Source organism: Giraffa tippelskirchi, chromosome 13 (assembly GCF_054371585.1).
Source record: "Giraffa tippelskirchi isolate mGirTip1 chromosome 13, T2T-mGirTip1v1.2.pri, whole genome shotgun sequence".
Taxonomy (NCBI): Eukaryota; Metazoa; Chordata; class Mammalia; order Artiodactyla; family Giraffidae; genus Giraffa; species Giraffa tippelskirchi.
Genome location: NC_137287.1, coordinates 105,830,856 through 105,852,908, shown reverse-complemented (window position 1 = coordinate 105,852,908; position 22,053 = coordinate 105,830,856). Strand labels below are relative to the sequence as shown.

The following is a 22,053-nucleotide window of genomic DNA, read 5'->3' as shown; positions in this document are numbered from 1 at the left end:
AGGCGGTCAAAGTATTGAAGCTTCAGCTTCAGCATCAGTCCTTCTAATGAATATTCAGGACTAATTTCCTTTAGGATTGACTGGTTTGATCTCCTTGTAGTCCAAGGTACTCTTGGGATTCTTCTCCAACACCACATTACATGATTACTAATCATGTTCCCCATGCTGTACACTTCAGACCTGTGACTCATTTATTTTTCAACTGAAAGTTTGTGCTTCTTAATCTCCCTCACCTATTTCTCTACTCCTTTACCCCTCCTCTTTATCTATCTTTTAATATAATTTTTTTATTTAATTTTTTGTTTGTTTGTTTTTAATGTCCAGAGTTTGTAAAATGAGGGCCTGAGCTTCCTCCTGTACAAGACAAATTGGGATACTTCTTGTCTAATTTGGTTTCTGGAAAGACTTCATTCAAGATCTTAATGGTTATTGATCAAATGGAACCGTGTTCTTCATCTTCTCCAGCTGTCTCCTATTCCTTAATCCTGGCCTTTGAGAGAGACAGAACTCAGCACAGTATTTGCATCTTTTTCTTTAGCCTCCAACTGGATAGTATATTTATGCTGTGACACGGGAACCTGCAAGGAATTAAACTTCTTTCCAAAGTCATCTGCCAAGCCAGCCTTCTCATTGGCCTTGGTAGTAAGCCCAGTCAGAGCAGATGGATTCTCAGGTAGAGTAGCCAACCTGGAGGTGAGGGTCTCAGTCCAGGATTTCAGGGAGGTAGCAGTGGCCTTTTGGTCTTGGGGCATGATCTCCCCAAGAGCTACCCAGTTAACAGCTTCCATTGTAGACTTCCTCTGGGGGAAGCCATGTCATGACCAACCTTAAGGAAGCTTTTGTGTTGAGGAACTGAATCTTGTTGCCAACACCCAAATGAGTAAGCTTGGGAGCAGATATTTAAGCTCTTTTAGATACTGCAGCCCTAGCTGACAGCTTGGCTGCAATCTCACGAGAGACTCTGTGCCAGAACCACCCAGTTAAGCCACTCCTGGATTCCTGACTCTCAGGCACTGTATGAGATAATAAATGTGTACTGTTTTAAGCTATTAAGTTTTTGGATAATTTGTCACACAGAAATAGATAACTGAGCTGCCTAGAGAGTGAATTTACATAAAGAAGAATTCGAGGACCTGGAGCTATCCAATACATCAAGGTTGGGAAGAGAAAGAGGTACTAGCAAATAGAGCCGAAAGGGTGGAAAATCAAGAGAATGTAGTTCATGGACGCTAAATGCTTTAAGGAGGGAGTAAAAACTATGTCAGAACTTACTAGGTGGCTCAGTGGTATAGAATCTGTCTGCCAAGCAGGAGAAGTGGGTTGGGAATGATCCCCTGGAGAAGGAAATGGCAAACCACTCCAGTATTCTTTCCTGCAAAATCCCATGGACAGAGGAGCCTACTGGGCTACAGTCCATGGAGTTGCAAAGAGTTGGACATGACTTAGCTACTAAACAACAACAAAAACGATATCAAATGCTATTGCAAGGTTGAGAAAGTTTAGACTAAAAATTGACGATTAATTTGCCAAAATTGAGATCTTTGACAGCAGTAATTTCAGTGGAGTATAGGGACAAGCGACTTACTGACATACATTGAGGGAAAGATATGGAAAGACAGAGTAGAGACAACCTTTTTGAGGAGTTTCGCTCTAAAGGAGGGCAGAGAAATGGTATGGTAGCTGGATAGAGATGTCTAGTGAAGATTTTTAAAATATGAAGATCTGCATATTTGAATGCTGATAGGAAGAATTCTGTGGATAAGAAGTTGAGAATGTAAGAAAGAAGATCAAATGAGCAGTGTCTTTGAGGAGGTCAGAAGGAATGGGATCCAGTTGACAGGTGGAGGCTTTGGTTTTAGATAGGAAGAATGGAACTTCATCTACTGATAATACAAGAAAAGTAGAGAGTTTAAGTATAGATAGAGGAAGTTGATCAACTGGGTGGTGGGAAGATAAGGTGGTTCTCATATAATTGCCTCTCTTTTCTCAGTGAAATAAGAAATGACCTTGTTGGCTATAAGTGAGAACTGGGGAGGGGAGTTGGAATATGCAGTTAAACTAACTACTATGTACTTGTTAGTTCATTAAGGAAACAAGCCTCCCTGCTGATAGACTTTTTGAGAACAGTTTGTTCTGTTCTATTTAGTGCCATTCTAAACTATCTGAAGCATCAAAACATTTCAAAAGTAAGTTATTGGTAATATAAATATCAAGTTGCTACCTCTTACAGACAAATGCATAAAAGAATCCATTAATAGATAGTTGTAAAAGTTTAATTCTTTTAGAACTTTGAAAGGCAAAGCTGAGGCCCCTATTTTCAAAAGGAGGTAAAAAGTTGATCTCAGGTAGCTAACATTGAGGTTTACTGTGTGCTAGGCACTATGCTGAGTACTTTGTGAATATTACCAGTTAATTCTTCCAAGAACCATGTGAAATACATCACTATATGTGTTTTATGGCTGAGGAAACTAACGCTCAGAGGGCAAAACAACCTGCCTAGAGTGGACCCTGGTAGAACATTTTAAGACAAAAAACATTGTTAGAGGCAAAGAGAATTATTTTTAATAATAGATCAACACCCAGATGATACAGTAATTCTACACTTAAATTCATCTAACTACATAGCTTCAAAATCTATAAAAGTGACATGACTAAAAGAAGAAATAGACAAATCCACAGTCATAGAGGGAGATTTTAACATATATGTCTCAGTCACTGGTATAACAAACAGACCAGAAAATCAATAAGGACATAGCAGATTTGAACAAATGCTTAACAAACAACCTAGATGTAATCCATAAAATAACACACCAAAAAATGTTAATATGCCCATTCTTTTCAATTGTGTGTGGAACACTTAACAAAATTCACCATATGATGGAGCACAAAGAAAGTCACAACACATTTTAAATGACTGAAATCATTGAAAATACATAGTATTTTCTATGACTATAATAGTAAATACATTACAAAAATATAAAAAGAAAACTAAAATAATTGGAAATTAAACACTATACACTTTAGTCTCAAAGAAAAAATCTCAGTGGAAATTCGAGTATTTTAAACTGAAGGTGATAAAACAACATATCAAAATTTGTATGATACAGGTAGAGCCATACTCAGAGGAAAACTTATTGCTTTAAATGAATATGCATTGATCCTTGAACAACATAGGTTTGAACTGCATAGGTAGGTTCACTTATATGCAGATTTTTTTTCTAATAAATGTGTATTGCAGTAGTGCACAATCTGAGGTTGGTTAAATTTGAGGCTGGAGAACCATGGGTATGGAAGGCCAACTATAAAGTTATACTCAGATATTTTACTGCATGGGAGACAGTACCACTAATCCCCATATTGTTGGAGGGTTGACCACGTTAGGAAGGAAGAAAATCTAAAATCAGTGATCTGGGTATCATTAGAAAAAGATAAAGCGTTTATCCCCACAAAAGTTTGAAGAAAGAATTGTGTATTGTAAAGTTTAGAGATTAGTGAAGTTCAGTTCAGCTCAGTCGCTCAGTTGTGTCCGACTCTTTGCAACCCCATGAACCGCAGCATGCCAGGCCTCCCTGTCCATCACCAACCCCCGGAGTCCACCCAAACTCATGTCCATCGAGTCGGTGATGCCACCCAGCCATCTCATCCTCTGTCGTCTCCTTCTTCTCCTGCCCCCTATCCTTCTCAGCATCAGGGTCTTTTCCAATGAGTCAACTCTTTGCATGAGGTGGCCAAAGTATTGGAGTTTTAGCTTCAACATCAGTCCTTCCAATGAACACCCAGGACTGATCTCCTTTAGGATGGACTGGTTGGATCTCCTTGTAGTCCAAGGGACTCTCAAGAGTCTTCTCCAACACCATAGTTCAAAAGCATCAATTCTTCGGTGCTCAGCTTTCTTTATAGTCCAACTCTCACATCCATACATGACTACTGGAAAAACCATAGCCTTGACTGCTCCTGCTGCTGCTAAGTCGCCTCAGTGGTGTCCGACTCCGTGCGACCCCATAGACGGCAGCCCACCAGGCTCCGCCTTGACTAGACGGACCTTTGTTGACAAGGTAGTGTCTCTGCTTTTGAATATGCTGTTTAGGTTGGTCATAGCATTTCTTCCAAGGAGCAAGCGTCTTTTAATTTCATGGCTGCAGTCACCATCTGCAGTGATTTTGGAGCCCCCAAAATAAAGTCAGCCTCTGTTTCCCCATCTGTTTGCTATAAAGTGATGGGACCTGATGCCATGATCTTAGTTTTCTGAATGTTCAGCTTTAAGCCAACTTTTTCACTCCTCTTTCACTTTCATCAAGAGGCTCTTTAGTTCTTCTTTGCTTTCTGCCATAAGGGTGGTGTTATCTGCCTATCTGAGGTTATTGATATTTCTCCCAGCAATCTTGATTCTAGCTTGTGCTTCATCCAGCCCAGCATTTCTCATGATGTACTCTGCATATAAGTTAAATAAGCAGGGTGACAATATACAGCCTTGCTGTACTCCTTTTCCTATTTGGAACCAGTCTGTTGTTCCATGTCCAGTTCTAACTGTTGCTTCCTGACCTGCATACAGGTTTCTCAAGAGGCAGGTCAGGTGGTCAGGTATTCCCATCTCTTTCAGAATTTTCCACAGATTAGTGAAGTAGAAAAGTATAATAATCATTAAAGCCCAAAGTTGGTGCTTTCAAAGACTAATAAAATTAAGAAATCTCTGGCAAAATTTGTTAAGATAAAAAAAGGTGCAAATTACCAATATTGGGAATGAAAAAGGGAAGAGCACTATAGGCACTAACAAAATACTATGAATAACTTTATGCCAGAAAAATTGAAAATTTATATGAAGTGGACAAATTCTTAGAAAACCACAACTTACTTAAATCAGCAAAGAAAAAAACCTCCAAAATCTGAATAGCATTTTATCTGTGAAAGAAATTGAATCTGTACTTTAAAGTCTCTCAAAGAAAACCCAGATTGAAATGGCTTTGGGGTGAGTTAATTTTTCCAACTGTTTGAAGAGGGAATAACACTAATCACATAGAACATCTCAGAAAACAGAAGAAGGGAAAGCATTTTCCATTTTATTGTATGAGTTCAGTAATCCTGCCCCATTATAGTTTCCCTTGGCTGTTATATGCCTTAAAACTAAAATTCACCTCATACCTTTACTGTGTAAACAGTTTCTCAACAGGTATTTAACACATATTATTAGTTGCTCAATCATGTCCGACTCTTTGCAACCTTGGACTGTAGCCCACCAGGCTCCTCTGTTTGTGGAATTCCTCAGGCAAGAATACTGGAGTGGGTAGCCTTCCCTTCTCCAGGGGATCTTCCCCACCTAGAGATCGGACTGGGTCTTGTACATTGCAGGGAGATTCTTTACCGTCAGAGCCACTAGGGAAGCCTATTTAAAACGTACTAGATTTGTTTATTCTCTTTAGTCAATTCAGCAGATAGCCAGTACCAGTGGCACAAAATGATTCAAGTGATACTAAATAATTCTCCCTTATATGTATGTTGGCAAACTAGCGTAGAACAGTATTCAAAGAAGAGATTTTTCTTGACAGAATAGCCTCTTTCCTATTTCCTACTCTGGAAACTGACAATAGTAAGATTTAATTTGTTTGTTTTTCTCCTGCAGACTCCATTAATAATATACCTCTTTCATTTTCTGATTGACTATGCTGAATTAGTATTTATGGTAAGTAACCTTCTACATAAAATCAATATGTATGTATTTTTAAAATCCTTTATCCTCTTGTTTTTAAGAAAAAAAAATCTATTTTAGGAGCTCAGGAATTTCTCAGAACATAAAAGCAAAAAGCTATTTTAAATGTGAGTTCAGGAGACTGTGATAGTATAATGGATGTGTGAGGAGTTGTCTTTGACATCTGACCAGTTCTAATTCATTCTACTTTAAAAATTTCATTTCTGGACTTGGTAGTCTTGAATTTCTAGCTTCAAGATTCTATGATTATCTTTAATCGTGGTGCCAGTGGAGAGGGCATCCTGAATTTCCTAAGCATTCTGCCAAGGGATTCTGTGAAGAGGACATAGGCCAGATGAGACTTTCAGGGCGAGAACCTTAAAATTAAGACAATGGGGCTGTGTTTTGAGTGCAGTGGTTTGAAACACTTGCCTGATCTAGAGTTAAAAATCTGGGTCAAGTAAGAGGTCCACTTTATAATTATAATGGCTGTGGCTTATTGAGGACATACTGTGTGCTAAGCACTTGACCTGGGTCAGCCCTGCAAAGCAATGGGTATTATTCTCCTTTTATAGAAAACTGAAATACCTTGCAATTACAGAACAGATATGGGATGCCAAACTGATACAAACCTCAGTGGGTCCTAATCCTCAGAGTTTTCTGGTCAGATCTCCCTGAAAAGGCTTTATCTTTGTGGTCAAAGTGAGGGTTGACTTTCTTCCTGATTATAAGAATTCAGTACTAGATAGTCTACCACCATCCAAAAACTCCAGACTCTGGTGGCATTCCATTACTCCTGCACTTAGTAGGTTCATTTCCTCTTATTTCTCTTTCTGTTGACAGATAACTGATGCACTCACTGCCATTGCCCTGTATTTTGCAATCCAGGACTTCAATAAAGTTGTGGTGAGTAGTCAGTGGGTGGGATAAAGGTCGTGTACTGAAAGATCAACTGCCTTAAAATCCTAAGAAGTGGGAGTGAAGCTTCTGGCTTGTTCAACCATCCCTGGAATGGCCAAACCCAAACCAACAAGACGGCTTTACTAATTACTTACAGAAAGGTCAGCTTAATCTTTGTGCCTTAATATTTACTTACCTATTCAAGTTCAGACTTTCTGGAGCAAATAGAGTTGAATTGCTGTTACATTAATTAAGACCCTTAAAAATCCTCCATTGCTTTCACCAGTTTTTCTTTCTAAAGGGAAATGAATATAGCTTTTAACTCACTGTCTTATGCCTGTCCAAGGTAAAACTGGATTCTCAATATAGTTTCTGTTACCCTGCAGAGAACAATCTTAAGTGGAAAATTTGACATGTATTAAATGCCTGTTAAAAGCCATATGTAATAGCCCAGGGGAATTGTGTATTGGGTTCATTCTCATTTTCCTAGGTTCTGAGAGAGTTAACAGATTAACCATGTGCACTGTTAATGTAGTTATTTAAAAAATTGGCTGCAGTCCTATTGATTGGCTGGGAGCCACTGAGAGGATTTAGACTAGTGAGAGAAGGCTGCATCTCATTGGTATTGTCTGTTTATGGTTCATTTTCACCTCTGTTATCAAGCAATAGAATCAGAATTAGCTGCTTGCACTTCTGTGCACTGGTCATCAATAACATAAACTTGTTGAATTCTGCAATTTAAGACCTTAAAGAGATTTTTAAAATATCTAAACTGAGGGTTCTTACTTGGAGTCCATTTTCAGGTTTAATGGGTCTACAGACATCCTTGAAATGGTGTGAAAAATTGTGTGTGTGTGTGTGCTACGCCTTTTTTTCCAAGAAGAAAGTCCATATTTGTTACCAGCGCTCAAGGAGTCCTTGATTTCCCCCCTTAAAGAATTAAGAAATACATTCTAGAAACTAAATATCACTAAGACCAGGGAGTATACATCTTAAACTAGTGGAGCATATGTGACAACATGGATGAACCTTGAGGACATTTTGCTAAGTAAAATAAATCAGAGAAAGACAAATACTATGCGATCTCACTTATATGTGGAATCTAAAAAAGTTGAATTTGTAGGATAGAGTATATTGGTGGTTGCCAGGGGCTGAGGGTGGGGGAAATGGAGAGATGTTGGTCAAAGAGTAAAAATTTCCAAATACAAGATAATTATGTTCCAGAGATCTACTATGCAGCATAGTAACTCTAGTTAACAATATCATATCGTTACTTGAAAGTTGCTAAGAGAATAGACCTTAAATGTACTCTCATTCCCCCCACCCACATACATAATTATGTAAAGTGATGGACGTGTTAACTAACCTTATTGTAATAATCATTTTGCAATATGTATGTATAGCCTTAAGCTTATACCATCATGTATACCTTAAGTTTATATAATGTTATGTGTCAATTATATTTCAAGAAAGCTGGAAGAGAACAGAAAAAATTTTAGGGCTAATGTAGAGTGCTTTAGGGCCTCCCAGGTGGCTCAGTGGTAAAGAATTCACCTGCCAATGCAGGAGACTCGGGTTCTCTCATTCCCAAAGACTTGGGAAGATCCTTTGGAGGAGGAAATAGCAACCCACTCCAGTATTCTTACCTGGAAAATTGAGGGGACAGAGGAGCCTGGAGGACGACACTCCGTGAGGTCTCGAAGAGTCAGACACGACAGCACACACACAGAGTGCTTTAACAGGATTCCCTGGAAGGCCAGTGGTGAAATAACTGGGCATGAGATTTCTAAGCAGAGGAATTCAGAGATAAAATAGTAGTAGTTATTTTCTTCTCCCAAGATAGATTGTGTATGTAAACTCCAATCTTTGTTCTTTGAAGTTACATGCTAAAATATTTAGGGGTGAAGGGCCATGATATCTGTGACTTAATTTAAAATGGTTTTGGAAAAAAATGCATCTGGTGTGTGTTTTTGTCTGTGTGTATAGAGATAAAATGTGAAAGTGTTAACAGGTGGTGGATCTAGGTGTTTTATTGAATTGTTCTTTCAACTTTTATATAGTTTGAAAGTTTTTAATATAAAACACCAGAGGAAAAAATAGAAAATAGATCCATATCTATACTCACCAGTGTGTGTGTGTGTTTGTATGTATATGGGATATATGTGAATATCTAAGGGAGAGTTGGTAGCTTTCATCTAAGAACACAATCAACCATATCTGTGTTCTTAGATGAAACAGATGTTCATCTGTGTTCTTTAATAAATCTTTAATAAATCTCTGATTAGAGATACTAACATCATATGTATTCCTATTTTTTCCTGATCAACTGTCATATACTCCAATTAAAACAACTTTTAATGGGAGGAGAAACTTATAGGGAAATAATGAAATTAGATTTCAGTGAGTTTCCTAACAAAGTCAGGCTTTAGTGTCAGTAAAAGAGATACTTTTAATTTAGAAGGCCAATAATTTTAATTCAGTTCTTAGTTATTTCTGACTTTATATGGAAACATATAGATATTTTTTTCTTTGTGTGATTTAAAGAGGGAGAGAGAAAATGAACTGAGTTATTGTCAATGCCATGGTTTTTAGCACACCAAGACAGAGTGTGCTGTTATCGCCAAGACTGATTTAAAAATTTGGAATAGTTTTGTTTCTACATCCTCAGATTTCAGCCTACTAGAACATTAGGTTTCTTGGTCAGAATAAGTCTTCATTTGTACTGTGTCAAAATTTAACTCATCCTATTGAATAAATGACAGATTTTGATGATACTAACATACTACTGTTGATTCCAAGTCTTTCCCACTTTGTCAGAATGGGCCCGTAGCATATAGGCTGAAAGTATTCTAGTCTTGCTGGAATTTGAGACTTTTTATCCCTGGTAATGAAGCTGTAGTAGTAGTAGTGTTAGTCGCTCAGTTGGGTCAAACTCTTTGCCACCCTGTGGACTATAACCCACCAGGCTCCTCTAGAGTGGTAGCCATTCCCTTCTCCAGTGGATCTTCCTGACCCAGGGCTCGAACCCAGATCTCCTGCATTGCAGGCAGATTCTTTAACGTCTGAGCCACCAGGGAAGCCCATCTGCACCCAAATGCATCCTGGAAAACTAGGATGCAGAGAGGGAAGACTGTATCCCCGCCCCCATCTCCAGCTTCAGCATGTGGAATATGGGTGCTGATTGATTGTGACCAGTTGGTTCATATGACATTTTACATCTGCCTTGCTTGACAAAAACGAAGTTGGTCTAGTCTGTCCTCTGCTGAGATTGTGCTCATTTGGAATTCAGAATTCATGTTAGAAAGCTGCAGGTGGTTTGATAGGGAGTGATAAAAACCTCCATCCTCTGATATGCTTAGGGGGTTGTGAATTTGGAGGGTAGGTTCCTGAATTTGAAAGGTGTTGAGGCTAACAGTTGAAGATGTAGTGGGGGTGGACGATTCATTCCCTACCCTCCACCCTAGGTTTTGGGGATGCAAAAGTGTGTAGACACAGATTCAGTGATTAGAAAAAGCTCTTTATTTGGAGTAGGGGAATTATGTCCTTGAAAAAACCAATTTTCCAAGGGACGAAGAAATGGCTGCATGGAGTAGTGGGTAAAAGGGAAGGGAAACTCCACCCTGGAGATTTTTTAATTCAGAAAAATATAATTTTTAATTATATTAAAATTCAGCAGAATATTTAATTCTGCTGAAATATATAGAAAAGCTGATTCATGATTACAAAGGTAACACATCCAGGTAATTAATTTTTAGGTCACTTTTAATCTTTCCTGTGATAGCTGTATATCTCATTGTTGTGACTGTTGAATTTATCTAGAAATAGATTGATACTTATCTTTGGATTTTAAATTGTACTCCTTAACCCCATTTATTTTTATACTTCTAATATTTTCTTGGTGTGTGTTTAGTTTTCCTCATATTCTTAGCCACTTTTCTGTCTCCACCTGGGATGCATGGGGATGTTTTAAAGGAATTTTGTCTGTGCTTAAAGGAATTTTGTCTATGCATCAGGGCTCTGAGTCAATATTGAGCCTCTGAGGCCAGGCATAATGGCAGCTGTGCTGGTGAGATTAGCGGAGACGAAAAGAGAGCCAGCAGAGTGTCTGGGAACTGGTGACCTGACTACCCTTCTCTAGTGGAGATTCTCCTTGCGTAAAATCTTTCTGTTTTAAAGTATTTTGGAAGGTTGGGGTTACACGGAAGTATTCTTGCCTTTTTGGCACTTGTCACCTTTGCCCGGGGCCTCCACCTCCCTGTTAAACTGCTTCCTCTTTTTAACTGTCCTGCTGGCTGGCTTCCAGCCTGGGGAGTGGGACTGCATTCCCACCTGTCTCTCCGGCTGCTCCTGGGTGAACTCCCTGTTTCCTTTTAATAGCCCGTCTTTGTGGCTCTCTTGCCCTCCAGGTGGCCTTCTTTTTGCAGTTGAACTCCAGAACCCCAGCTAGTGGGGCCTCTGTCCTTCCACCCCTGCTGCAGCTGTCTTCATGAAATGCTTTGTTTGCTGAGCCAGCCCCCTTCTCTGATAAAAACACCTTAGTTTATATTTTGCCCTTTTAATTAAATAACCTCAGCTGTGAATGGCAGCATAAATCCTACTGATGATAATTCCCACCACTTCACTTGCACTCCCAGAGATGATCAAAGGGAGGCTTTTGAAGTTTGTTCAGGTTTTCTGATTAAGCCTCAGCCTAAACCTGTGCAGGAAATCTGGGGTTACCTGTGTTTCTGTGATGATCCTGAGATTTTCTTTTGAACTGAAAGATGGCTCTTTAAATTTTTTTTTTTAATTTTAAAATTTAAATATCCAATACATGAAAAAACATGTAAAAAGTAGTACATACTATGAACCTATTTCAGCTTAAAATGTAAAATATTTCACATGTAGTTGACTCTCTGATACTTTCATCTCTTTACTCCCCTTCTCACCAGTTACTACTGTTCTGATTTTGGTATTTATCATTTCCACACATGGCCCTAACTTTTTCTGCATTTGTAAATATCCCTAAATAGTATATAGTATTATTTTGCATGCTTTTAACTTTATGTAACTAGTATAACACAGTATATATTCTGTTGCCATCTGTGTTTTCATCCTTAAATCTTTAATCACACACTACTTTGGCTTCTCTGAATTGCTGTTTTATAATAGGTTACAGCATTAATTTTATACTAAGATCATTAAATCAGCAGGGGTACCCATTTGGGGTTCAGGGGCTTTTTTCTTTTTCTTTTTAATATTTATTTACTTATTTGCCTGCACCAGGTCTTAGTTGTGGCATGTGGGATCTAGTTCCCTGACTGGGGATCGAACTCGGGCCCTCTGCATTGGGAGTTTGGAATCTTAGCCACTGGACCACTAGGGAAGTCCCTTAGAGGCTTTTTCTATCTGCAGTTTGACCCATGTTTGCTTACAGGGTTGCCTAACTTTTTTTCATGCTAGAACACACCCATAAACTTGTTGGGACACACACAAGGGAAGGCGAGAGCTTTCCGCCTCCATCTCACTGCCTGTTAGCTATCCAGCTGCCCAGCCACACCCAGCCCCCCTCCTTCTCTTCATGATGGTCATTTCCCACTTCCTCTGTGGAAGTTAAAAACTTCATGGGACTTTGCTGGTGGTCCAGTGGCTAAGACTCTGAGCTCACAATGCAGGGGACGTGAGTTCAGTCCCTGGTTGGGGAACTAGTTCCCACATACCACAACTAAGAGTTCGCATGGTGCAGTGAAAATTAAAGAGCTCGTATGCCAGAACTAAGACCCAGTGCAGCCAAAAAATAAATGTACATATATTTAATATTATATATATTTTTATATAAACAACTTCAAATAAGAGAGCACAGAAGAAAACCCAGGACACTATGACATTCGGGGGGGTCATTCCACTTCGCATGAAAATATTTCACTTTGATGAAACTTTGAAATCCTTGGGCGACTGATGATATCTTTTAAAAATGACTAAAAATTGACTTGCCATTCAGTCATTCAGTCAGCCATGCAATAGATATTTATTGTTTGCTCACTGTGCCAGGCATTAGCAAATAAACATGGTTCAAAGTTCTAACCATAAACACTGTTAGGAGATTTTTACAGTTAGGGCGGTGGAGAGTGTGCCTTCCTGAGGAAGTGATGATTTAACTGGGAGCTCAAAGACTTGTGTGGGAGCTAACTGGGAAGAGAGAAGAAGAGGTCGTTCCAGGTTAAATACAGAGGCCTGGGAACAGAAGGGTGGCATGTTCATGGTGCTTGAACCCAGAAAGTGAGAGGTGTGGGGAGTGGGTGTGAGCTGAGCCTGGAGAAAGTAGGGCCAGCCCAGGCAGGCCACGTGGGCCATGGAAGGACTTTTGTCTTCAATCTAAAATCAGTGGGAAGTTACTACTTGTTTCATGTTTTGTCTTTTTTTTTTTTTTTTCCAGTTTAAAAAGCAGAAACTCCTCCTAGAACTAGACCAGTATGCCCCCGATGTGGCCGAACTCATCCGAACCCCTATGGAAATGCGTTACATCCCTCTGAAAGTGGCCATGTTGTAAGTATCCTCTGACCAAACAGGGCTCAGTGCCAACAAACGCAAGGAAAATCTGATGAGACTTTCTCATGTTGTTTGTTGTATTTTTGGAGATTTGGAGTCTTAGTCATCAAGTGTTTGCTATAGTTCTGTTGCACAGCTGGGGTTCTGGCCAGGAAAAGAGACAGAGCCATTCTGTCTCTGTTGGGACAAAGCCTCATACAGGCACACGCACAATCAACTCTTCACAGATGCTTTTTCACTCGGTGCTGATCTGGGTTCCAGCCTCCATGTAACCAGTATTTCTAAAAACAATAACAACAAAAAATTTTTCAGTTGTAATATATGGATTGGAGAAAATTCTGGTCTTCATACAGCTGTTATTCCAAGCAACTCCTATGTCTCATGTAGAATTTACTCCCGCATTTGTAGTTCAGAAAACGGAACTGAAGTGCCAGATAGACCCATCCCAGCTGGGTGACGAGCATGGGAGAGTAGAACTGGTGAACTGGGGTTCTGTGAAAGAATTCTCTAGGGGTGCCAGTGCTGCCTGTAACTTTTAATTCTTTCAGGTTATTCCTGTTTATGTTGCTGAGATAGGCAAATGGGAATAATTATTCTGTCAACTGATAGTAAATGTTAACAATATACTTGTTTCTAAGGATACACAGTAAACAAGGCAGACCAGTTTCCTCATGGAAAGACATGACCTTAGAACGTCAGATTTAGAAGGGGTCTTATGAGGACAGTTTATTCAACCCTCTGCCTTGTGTGTGACTCTCCTATTCAGTATGCCAGATAGGTGGCTGTGTAGCTGCTTCTTGAACATCACCTGCTATTTAGAAATGGCAATTTCCCCCCTCCCACCAAGCACATTTGAGGTGTCAGTTCATATCTATGTATTTCAGAAATATTGGTGGGAACTACCTAATAGAACCAGAGGTTTGGCAGCATTATGAATGGCTTATGGACTCAGGGGGTAGTTTTGTAATAGCAGCAGTCATTTCTTTAGAGATTGTGTAACAAGTCTATCTATAATTGCTAGAAAAAATGAACAACTTCTGGGCTGTTGGGTTTAGAACTGATAATCTTACAGCTCTGAGAGGTATTGGATTTAAGGTCTTTATTTGTGAATGCTAATTATAATCTCTTTCTGAGACACTGGCACGTTTCTTCCTATCTGATGATCAGAATTATGTAACTGCTCTCCCTTTTCACTGTGTCTGCCAGGAAACTCCTCAGAGCCAGATTTAAAGCTGATTATTACAATGCTGTAGAAGACCTATTTGTTCTTCTTTCCCTGATCTTGACTGTTTGCTTTTATTTATGTTTTCCCTGGTCTTTATTTTTATTTTAATTTTGCTCTCACTTTTTATCATCTGTTCTCATTTGAGCTACTTCAGATCTTTTGTGGAAGCAGGATGAAAATAAATAAAGATACAGTTATGACTGTGTTAAGATTTCCCTGTTCATTGTTACAAATTCGTTTTTTTCAGTTCATTCCTTCCCACCTCAGGAAAAGACTGTTTCAGTTTAATTCCTTGCCAGTGGAAGTTCAAGCTGTCCTGTGAAGTTCAGTGGCCACTAGCTCGTGTGTGACTCTCCTATTCTCCTATTGTTGAATTCAGCAGACGCTTATTCTGTCCTTTGGGTCTGGCTTGGTGGATGTAGCTTGACTGCCAAGAGGACTAAAGTTAAGCCGCTCTCACCTCTTGAACGGGGGTAACCTGTGTCAGAGTTTAGGAACCTGATTGAGGAAAAAGTAGTTTCCTGTTTTTCAGAGACAACTGTAGCCATTCCTAAAATATATGGCTCTGTGGGAATTAGTAGAATTTTTATAATTTTTGACACCTGAAGTAATAGAAAATGTAGGCTTTAGAGCCAGAAAGATCTGATTTTGAATGTATTTGTTAGCTTGTAAAACCTTAAGCTTGTTACTTAACCACTGAGTTTTGGTTTTCTCATCTGCAAAATGGGAATAATGTTATTGCTGGTTTATAGAATCTCTGTGATGATGAAATATGATGGTTTTCCCATATAACACATAGCAGAGAATAAGCAGTGAATGTTCAGTGCCTTTTATTCAGTGGCCACAACCCCACTTCATCCTCTTTTACTTAGGATAACTCATTTCTAAGATGTTGCCTTCCCTTAAGTATGCTTTTAGTAAACCTCAAGAACTTTCTGTCTATGGTGGCCAGGACTCCCTGGTCCTTTGACCAGGATTACTAATGTCAGATATGTGTGTTTTTTTCCAGCTATCTTTTAAATCCCTACACGATCTTGTCTTGTGTTGCCAAGTCTACCTGCGCCATCAACAACACCCTCATTGCTTTCTTCATTTTGGCCACAATGAAAGGTAAGGCCCCAAAGGAAAGTACAAACCTCAGTTCCTGATTTGTGCAGGGTTTTTTGTAACACTTATGCTGTGGATTAAAAACAAAAAACAGCATTCAAAAAGATTTTTAAAAAATACACAAGTAGTATAATATTATTATAGAAATTTCAGATAAGCCAAGAGAAAAAATTAAAACATCCTGATTCTACCACTCAGAGAGTCACTGTTAACATAGTTTGAACAAAAACAAAAAAATTCTAAAAGGCTTACAATGAGAACAGCGGTGCTCTGCCTCCTTCTTCCTATCCCTAGTTCAAGTTCTTTGAAGGAGCTACTTTTTTTTGCTAGTATCTATTTCTATGTTTGTAAATAAGACCTAGTGTTGCTGTTTGATGAATTATGAATTTTAGACATTATCTGTGGTTGATTCTCATTATGGGAGATAACAATTTAGCTCTTTGATACCTGTTTCTTTTATGGTGCTCCCTGCAGTGGAAAAGTGGAATCGTAACCATTGGACCACCATGGAAGTCCCTCACAGCTTTGATTAAATCAGTAGTTAGTACCTATATTTTATGACAGTATAGGTATTATTCACTACTGGGAAAAGTAGTAACTATGGTTATTTTTTTGTCTTGTACAACCTTTTATTTTTTCTGGGGTTAATTGTGGAGTTTTTGCTTGTTTTTGTTTTGCTTTATCTTTTTGTACCAATCACTGTTTTTTCCCCTAGTTGCGCTGCTAGATTTTTCAAGGGCCTGATAATACAGGCCTGCCTCAGAGATATTGTGAGTTTGGTTCTAGATCACAGCAATAAAGCAAAATTGCAATCAAGTGAGTCAGGAAGTTTTTGGTTTCTCAGTAGCTGTAAAAGTTATGTCTATATTATACTATATTCTGTTAAGTATGCAATAATGTTATACCTAAAACAATGTACATAGCTTAATTTAAACATACTTTATTGATTTAAAAAAAAAAAAATTAGCCCCACACAAGAGAATCAGCTTGTCCTTTGAAGCCAGGCATTGACTTCTCCTCTCTAGCTGTGAAAGTCTAGATGGCATCTTCTTCTGAAAGAAGACTGTTTCCTCTACATTGAGAATCTATTGTTTGTTTGTTTTTTAAAAATTATTTTTATTTATTTATTTAGTTGTAGCATGCAGGATCATCCATCTTCGTTACAGCATGTGAACTGTTCAATTGTGGCATGTGAGGTCTTGCAGCATGTGGGATCTTAGTTCCTGACCAGGAATCGAACCCAGGCCCCCTGCTTTGATCTAATTTGCATGTTTTCTGTTGATTTTTCCCATCATTTTTACTTACTTCCTCTTTTTCTGGAATACTTCCTTGTTTTTATCTTTTGACTCTTATATGGAATTTTTAATTTTTATTTTATCCTTTTAAGTTCTTTGTTGGTTTCCAGTTGTTTCTCTGAGGCATCATTCTTATTTTGTCACACAGTGTCCTCTCTAAGCTGAGTTTTCTTGGTTTTGTTTTTGTTTTTAGTTTTCGTTTGCTCTAAGCATGATCCCTTTGTCTTCCTGGATTCCCCCCCTTTCCCCCCACCCATGGCTGCCTATTTTTTTTCCTGTTTCTCTTGAGCTCTATCTTTCATATGGGGAGATTTTCTCTTATTTATAGTGATCCTTAGCTGTCTGCTTATTATTTAAGGATATTATACTAACTTGTTGATTTGAGACTGTGGGCAAGACTTATTGATGGATCATTCTCATTGTAGCAAGATCAGATAGCTGGCTGACGTTTTTTGTTGGAGGGATCCCTAAATGTCATCATTTATAGGTTTTCTTTTCCTCTGAATGTATTTAGTTTTTCCACAGAGGAATCTTCCAGTTCCCTACATAAGGGTAACAGGGTTAGAGTTGCAGTGGGGTAGGAGGCTCGTGTGATCAACTGCTGGAGTTGTGAGAGCAGTAGCAGGGGAGGTGGCTGGTTGGAATACATAGATTTTTTTTTTTTTAATTGAAGGATAATTGCTTTACAGTGTTGTTTCTACTGTACAGTAACATGAATCAGCTATGTGTATGCTCAGTCACTCAGTCATGTCCAACTCTTTGCAACCCCATGGACTGTAGCCAGGCAGGCTCCTCTGTCCATGGGATACTCCAGGCAAGAATACTAGAGTGGGTTGCCATTTCCTACTCCAGGGATGAATCAGCTATAAGTATGCATATATCCCCTCCCTCTTGAGCCTTCCTCCTACCCACCCCTCTAGGTCATCACAGAGCGCTAAGCTGAGCTCCCTGTGTTATACAGAAGCTTCCCACTAGCTATTTTAAACGTGATATTGTATATCTATCAGTGCTGCTCTCTCAGTTTGTCCCACCCTCTCCTTCCCCTGCTGTGTGTACAAGTCTATTCTCCATGTTATTCCTGCCTTGTGAAATAGGTTCATCAGTACCATTTTTCTGAATTCCATATGCATGTGTTAATATACAGTATTTGTTTTTCTCTTTGACTTATATTTTTATGTAATCTCATTACTATTCTTCAGTCCACACTTCTCTTTAGCCTGTTACTGTGCTTAATATCCCTTAACCTGGGCCTCTTTAGTTAATTTTCTCCAGAACTATAGTCTCTGGGGGTGGAGTAGAATGAAGGATGAGGGTGTGTAGAGGTAGTCAACTGACTGATTGCACATAGTTGAATGAGACCTGGGGTTCTGGCTGGTCTGTACAAAACCTTTCAGTTTGATTTTCATCTCTGTAACTTACCCCACCTGCCATAGTATCTGATACCTTCAAGGTGCTGGATTTCTCAGAAGTGGTATGGGGTGAGTTGGCCTGATTTTTATTGGTATTTATCTCTGCAGGCCATTAAGTTGTAATCTCTTCCATATTGCTCCTTTATCCCTCTTCCTCCTCCTTTTTAAAAAAATAGTTTTTGTTAATGCATCTTAATATTGTTTTATTTATTTTTTAAAATATTTGTTTGACTGCATCGGGTTTTAGTTGCAGCATGTGGGCTATTTTTTGCTTCACGTGCGATCTTTTGTTGCCGCACCCAGGTTCTCTAGTTGTTGTGTGAAGGCTCAGGAGCACTCAGGCTCAGTAGTTGTGGCCCACAGGCTTAATTGCTCTGCCACATGTGGGATCTTAGTTCCCTGACCAGGATGGAACCCAAATCTCCTGCATTGCCAGGCAGATTCCTAACCACTGGACCACCAGGGAAGTCCCCTCTTCTTCCTGCTTTTAATGTTTCCACTATTGTATTAAAATTTATTTTACTATAACCTCTTCTCCTGTTTTTTGTGATTTAAGACAATTTTTAGTGCTTTACTGTCATTTCAGTGAGGTTTTTGGAGGGAAAAATGATATACATGTGATTTGTTGTTGTTGTTCAGTCCCTAAGTCGTGTCCGACTCTTTGCAACCCTGTGGACTGCAGCACGCCAGGCTTCCCTGTCCTTCACTGTCTCGCAGTTTGCTCAGACTCGTGTCCATTGAGTCGGTGATGCCATCCAGCCATCTCATCCTCTGTTGATTAGCATTAGAGGTATATGTTTCCAGATTTCCCCCCCATTTTCCTTTTAGACTTTTAAATATATCAATTAACTGTCCCCACAAAAATGTTATATGACAAAGCACTCCAAAATTCAGTGGCTTAAAACAACAGTACACATTTACTTCGCTCATATGTCTGTAAGTCAGCTAGGTGTCAGCTGATCTAGGTTGAATGTGGCTAGACAGTCTGTTGGTTTCATCGGGGCTCATTCATGCATCAACAGCTGGCTGTAGTTGGCTAATCTAGGCTGGGCTCTTCTCCACATGTCTGTCATCCTCATGGACCAGGGAACTAATTTAAGCATATTCTTCTCATACTGATGGCAGAGACACAACTGTGAGGCTTAAGGTTTTGAAGTTTCTGGTTGTATCACATGATGCAAACATAACATACATCTGAGGTGAGGGGTAGATACTTCCCCATCCACAGTGGGAGTGCACTGCAAAGTTATATGGCAAAGAGCCTGGACATAGGGAGGGGTAAAGAATTGGCACCAAAAATACAGCCTGTCGCAAATGTCAATAAACATTTAGTCTGTCATTTTTCATGGCTGCTTACTGTTCCATTGTGTTGACCAATAAATAGAAATTCTTTAACCAACTTCTGCTATTAAATATCTAGTTAATGGTTTTCAGTTTTCAGCTGTTTAAATAGTATTACAGTTAATTTTCCTTCTTTTTTTTTTTATTTTAAAACTTGTTTTGGCTTCATTGCTGGGCATAGTTCCCCAACCAGGGATCAAACCCTGCCCCCAGCGGTGAAAGTGCTGAGTCTTAACCACTGGACCGCCAGGGAATTCCCATACAGTTAATTCTTTAAAGTAATTTCTAACAGTAATTTTCACACCCTGCTGCTGCTGCTGCTGCTAAGTTGCTTCAGTCGTGTCCGACCCTATGTGACCCCATAGACGGCAGCCCACCAGGCTCCCCCGTCCTTGGGATTCTCTAGGCAAGAACACTGGAGTGGGTTGCCATTTCCTTCTCCAAAATTTTCATACCCATGTTCAATTATTTTCTTACCACAGAAATAGAGTCCTAGAAATAGAATTTTTGTGTCACAGGCTGTATACCTTCTTTAGAATTTCTGAAATTTATCACTAAATCACCTTCAAGAGTTTTACCAACTTATACTGCCATAAGAAGTGTATGAGAGCCCTTGTTTCCCTACATTATTACTGAATAGTTTACACACTTAGGGGACAAAGACTCAAAAGTTACGCATAGAGCCTTTTACTTAGAGTTTACTTACCTTGTCTAGGGTAGCACACGGAAAGGACTTGGGTCTTTTTAAGACATTGCTTCTCTTGGAGTGGTTGTGGTGGTCTTTCTCTAGGTCGTTCAGTTTAACTTACTGTCAGATTACTTGAAGTGACTCTTAGCTGTCTGTGAACACCCCCTACCTTAGTTCCTGTTTCCAGAGTGTCTATCTCAGGTACATTCATTTATCAAGGTGCCTGGTGTCCATTAAAGTAAGAACTATTTGTTGCCACCTGGCAGAAGGGATTGAGCACTGGCCTTTGGAAATGTCACCTTTAAAATAGCTGAGGAATTTCCCTGGCACTCCAGTGCTTAAGACTCCTCGCTTCTAATGCAGGGGGTGAAAGTTCTATACCTGGTCAGGGAAATAAGATTTCACATGCCACACGGTATGCCCAAAGCATTAAAAAAAAAAAATAGCCAAGCACAAAGGTAGAAAGACTGAAGACATGGCCTCTGAGGTGTGTACAATATGAGTCTCACACAAAAATGTAAAGTATATAATTTGAAGAACATCTTTCATAAGACTTCTTAGGTCAATGAAAAGGTTTTGTTTGAGGGGGAAAAATCATATTAAAAAGTTATATATAACTCTTTGGCAGCCACGCTGTTTTTGATTCCACAGAAAAAATTTTTTATTATGTTACTCTAGATTTCTATCAAGTGAATTTTAGAAACTTTTTTGTGATGTTGTATGCACAATTTTGTTTTATTATTTGTCTCATATGAATCATGTATGACATTGGTCACACCTTTGTTAGTTTCTTTAAATCTAAATTTAATTTTTTTAAGTTTTAGGAGTAGTTTAAGTACTTGGTAAAAATAAAAGAAGTTCAAACATATGAAATGAGAAGTAAAAGTCTTTTATCATCCCACCCTACCCCACCTCCTCTTCCATTCCTCAGGTATACTTGTCATGGGGTCCCAGGCCTTCCCTTTTGCTGGACAGCTAAGTTATTTTCCATTGTTGGTGGCTATAAATAGAGACTGTCACAAGTAACATTTCTAATCTGTTAAAATATTTCAAGAATTCTGTTTTAGTTAGGTCTCTGAACTACTCTAACTCTGAGTATATTAGTAATCTCTATTAACAGTATATACAAAGTTAGTTCAGTTATAAAATTTGCAACACTTATTTCTGCATTTCACATTTGTACCACATAATTAGATATTTAATGAAATTAATGACGGAATAACTCATTAAAGATGAAAGCAGTTGGGAGAATTCACAAAAGAAGGGATATAAATGACTAAAAAAGATGAAGAAATACTCAACTCCATAGATAACTAATCAGTTCAGTTCAGTTCAGCCACTCAGTAATGTCCGACTCTTTGTGATCCCATGGACTGCAGCACACCAGGCTTCCCTGTCCATCACCAACTCCCGAAGCTTACTCAAAGTCATGTCCATTGAGTCAGTGATGCCATGCAACCATCTCATCCTCTGTCATCCCCTTCTCCTCCTGCCTTCAATCCTTCCCAACATCAGGGTCTTTTTCCAGTGAGTCAGTCCTTCACATCAGGTGGCCAAAGTATTGGAGCTTCAGCTTCAGCATCAGTCCTTCCAATGACTATTCAGGGTTGAATAACTTTAGGATTGACTAGTTTAATCTCCTTGCAGTCCAAGGGACTCTCAAGAGTCTTCTCCAACACCACAATTCAAAAGCATCAATTCTTCGGCACTCAGCTTTTTTTATAGTGCAACTCTCATATCCATACATGACTACTGGAAAAACCATAGCTTTGACTAGACAGACCTTTGTTGGCAAAGTAATGTCTCTGCTTTTTAATATGCTGTCTAGGTTGGTCATAGTTTTTCTTCCAAGGAGCAGTCATCTTTTAATTTCATGG

The 22,053-nt window shown here is 39.0% G+C and overlaps 1 protein-coding gene across 4 annotated transcripts in view; it reads left to right on the top strand.

The window, feature by feature from the left end:
- Positions 1-22,053, top strand: part of PIGU (phosphatidylinositol glycan anchor biosynthesis class U) — a 91,670-nt gene that overhangs the window by 7,055 nt on the left and 62,562 nt on the right. For 3 of the 4 annotated variants that reach the window (XM_081559830.1, XM_081559832.1, XM_081559829.1), the window contains exons 3-6: positions 5,618-5,677; positions 6,527-6,589; positions 12,999-13,108; positions 15,346-15,446. In XM_081559830.1, the coding sequence (XP_081415956.1) occupies positions 5,618-5,677; positions 6,527-6,589; positions 12,999-13,108; positions 15,346-15,446 (334 nt within the window). The remainder of the gene's footprint in view (positions 1-5,617; positions 5,678-6,526; positions 6,590-12,998; positions 13,109-15,345; positions 15,447-22,053) is intronic. The other variant, XM_081559831.1, reaches the window with a different exon arrangement.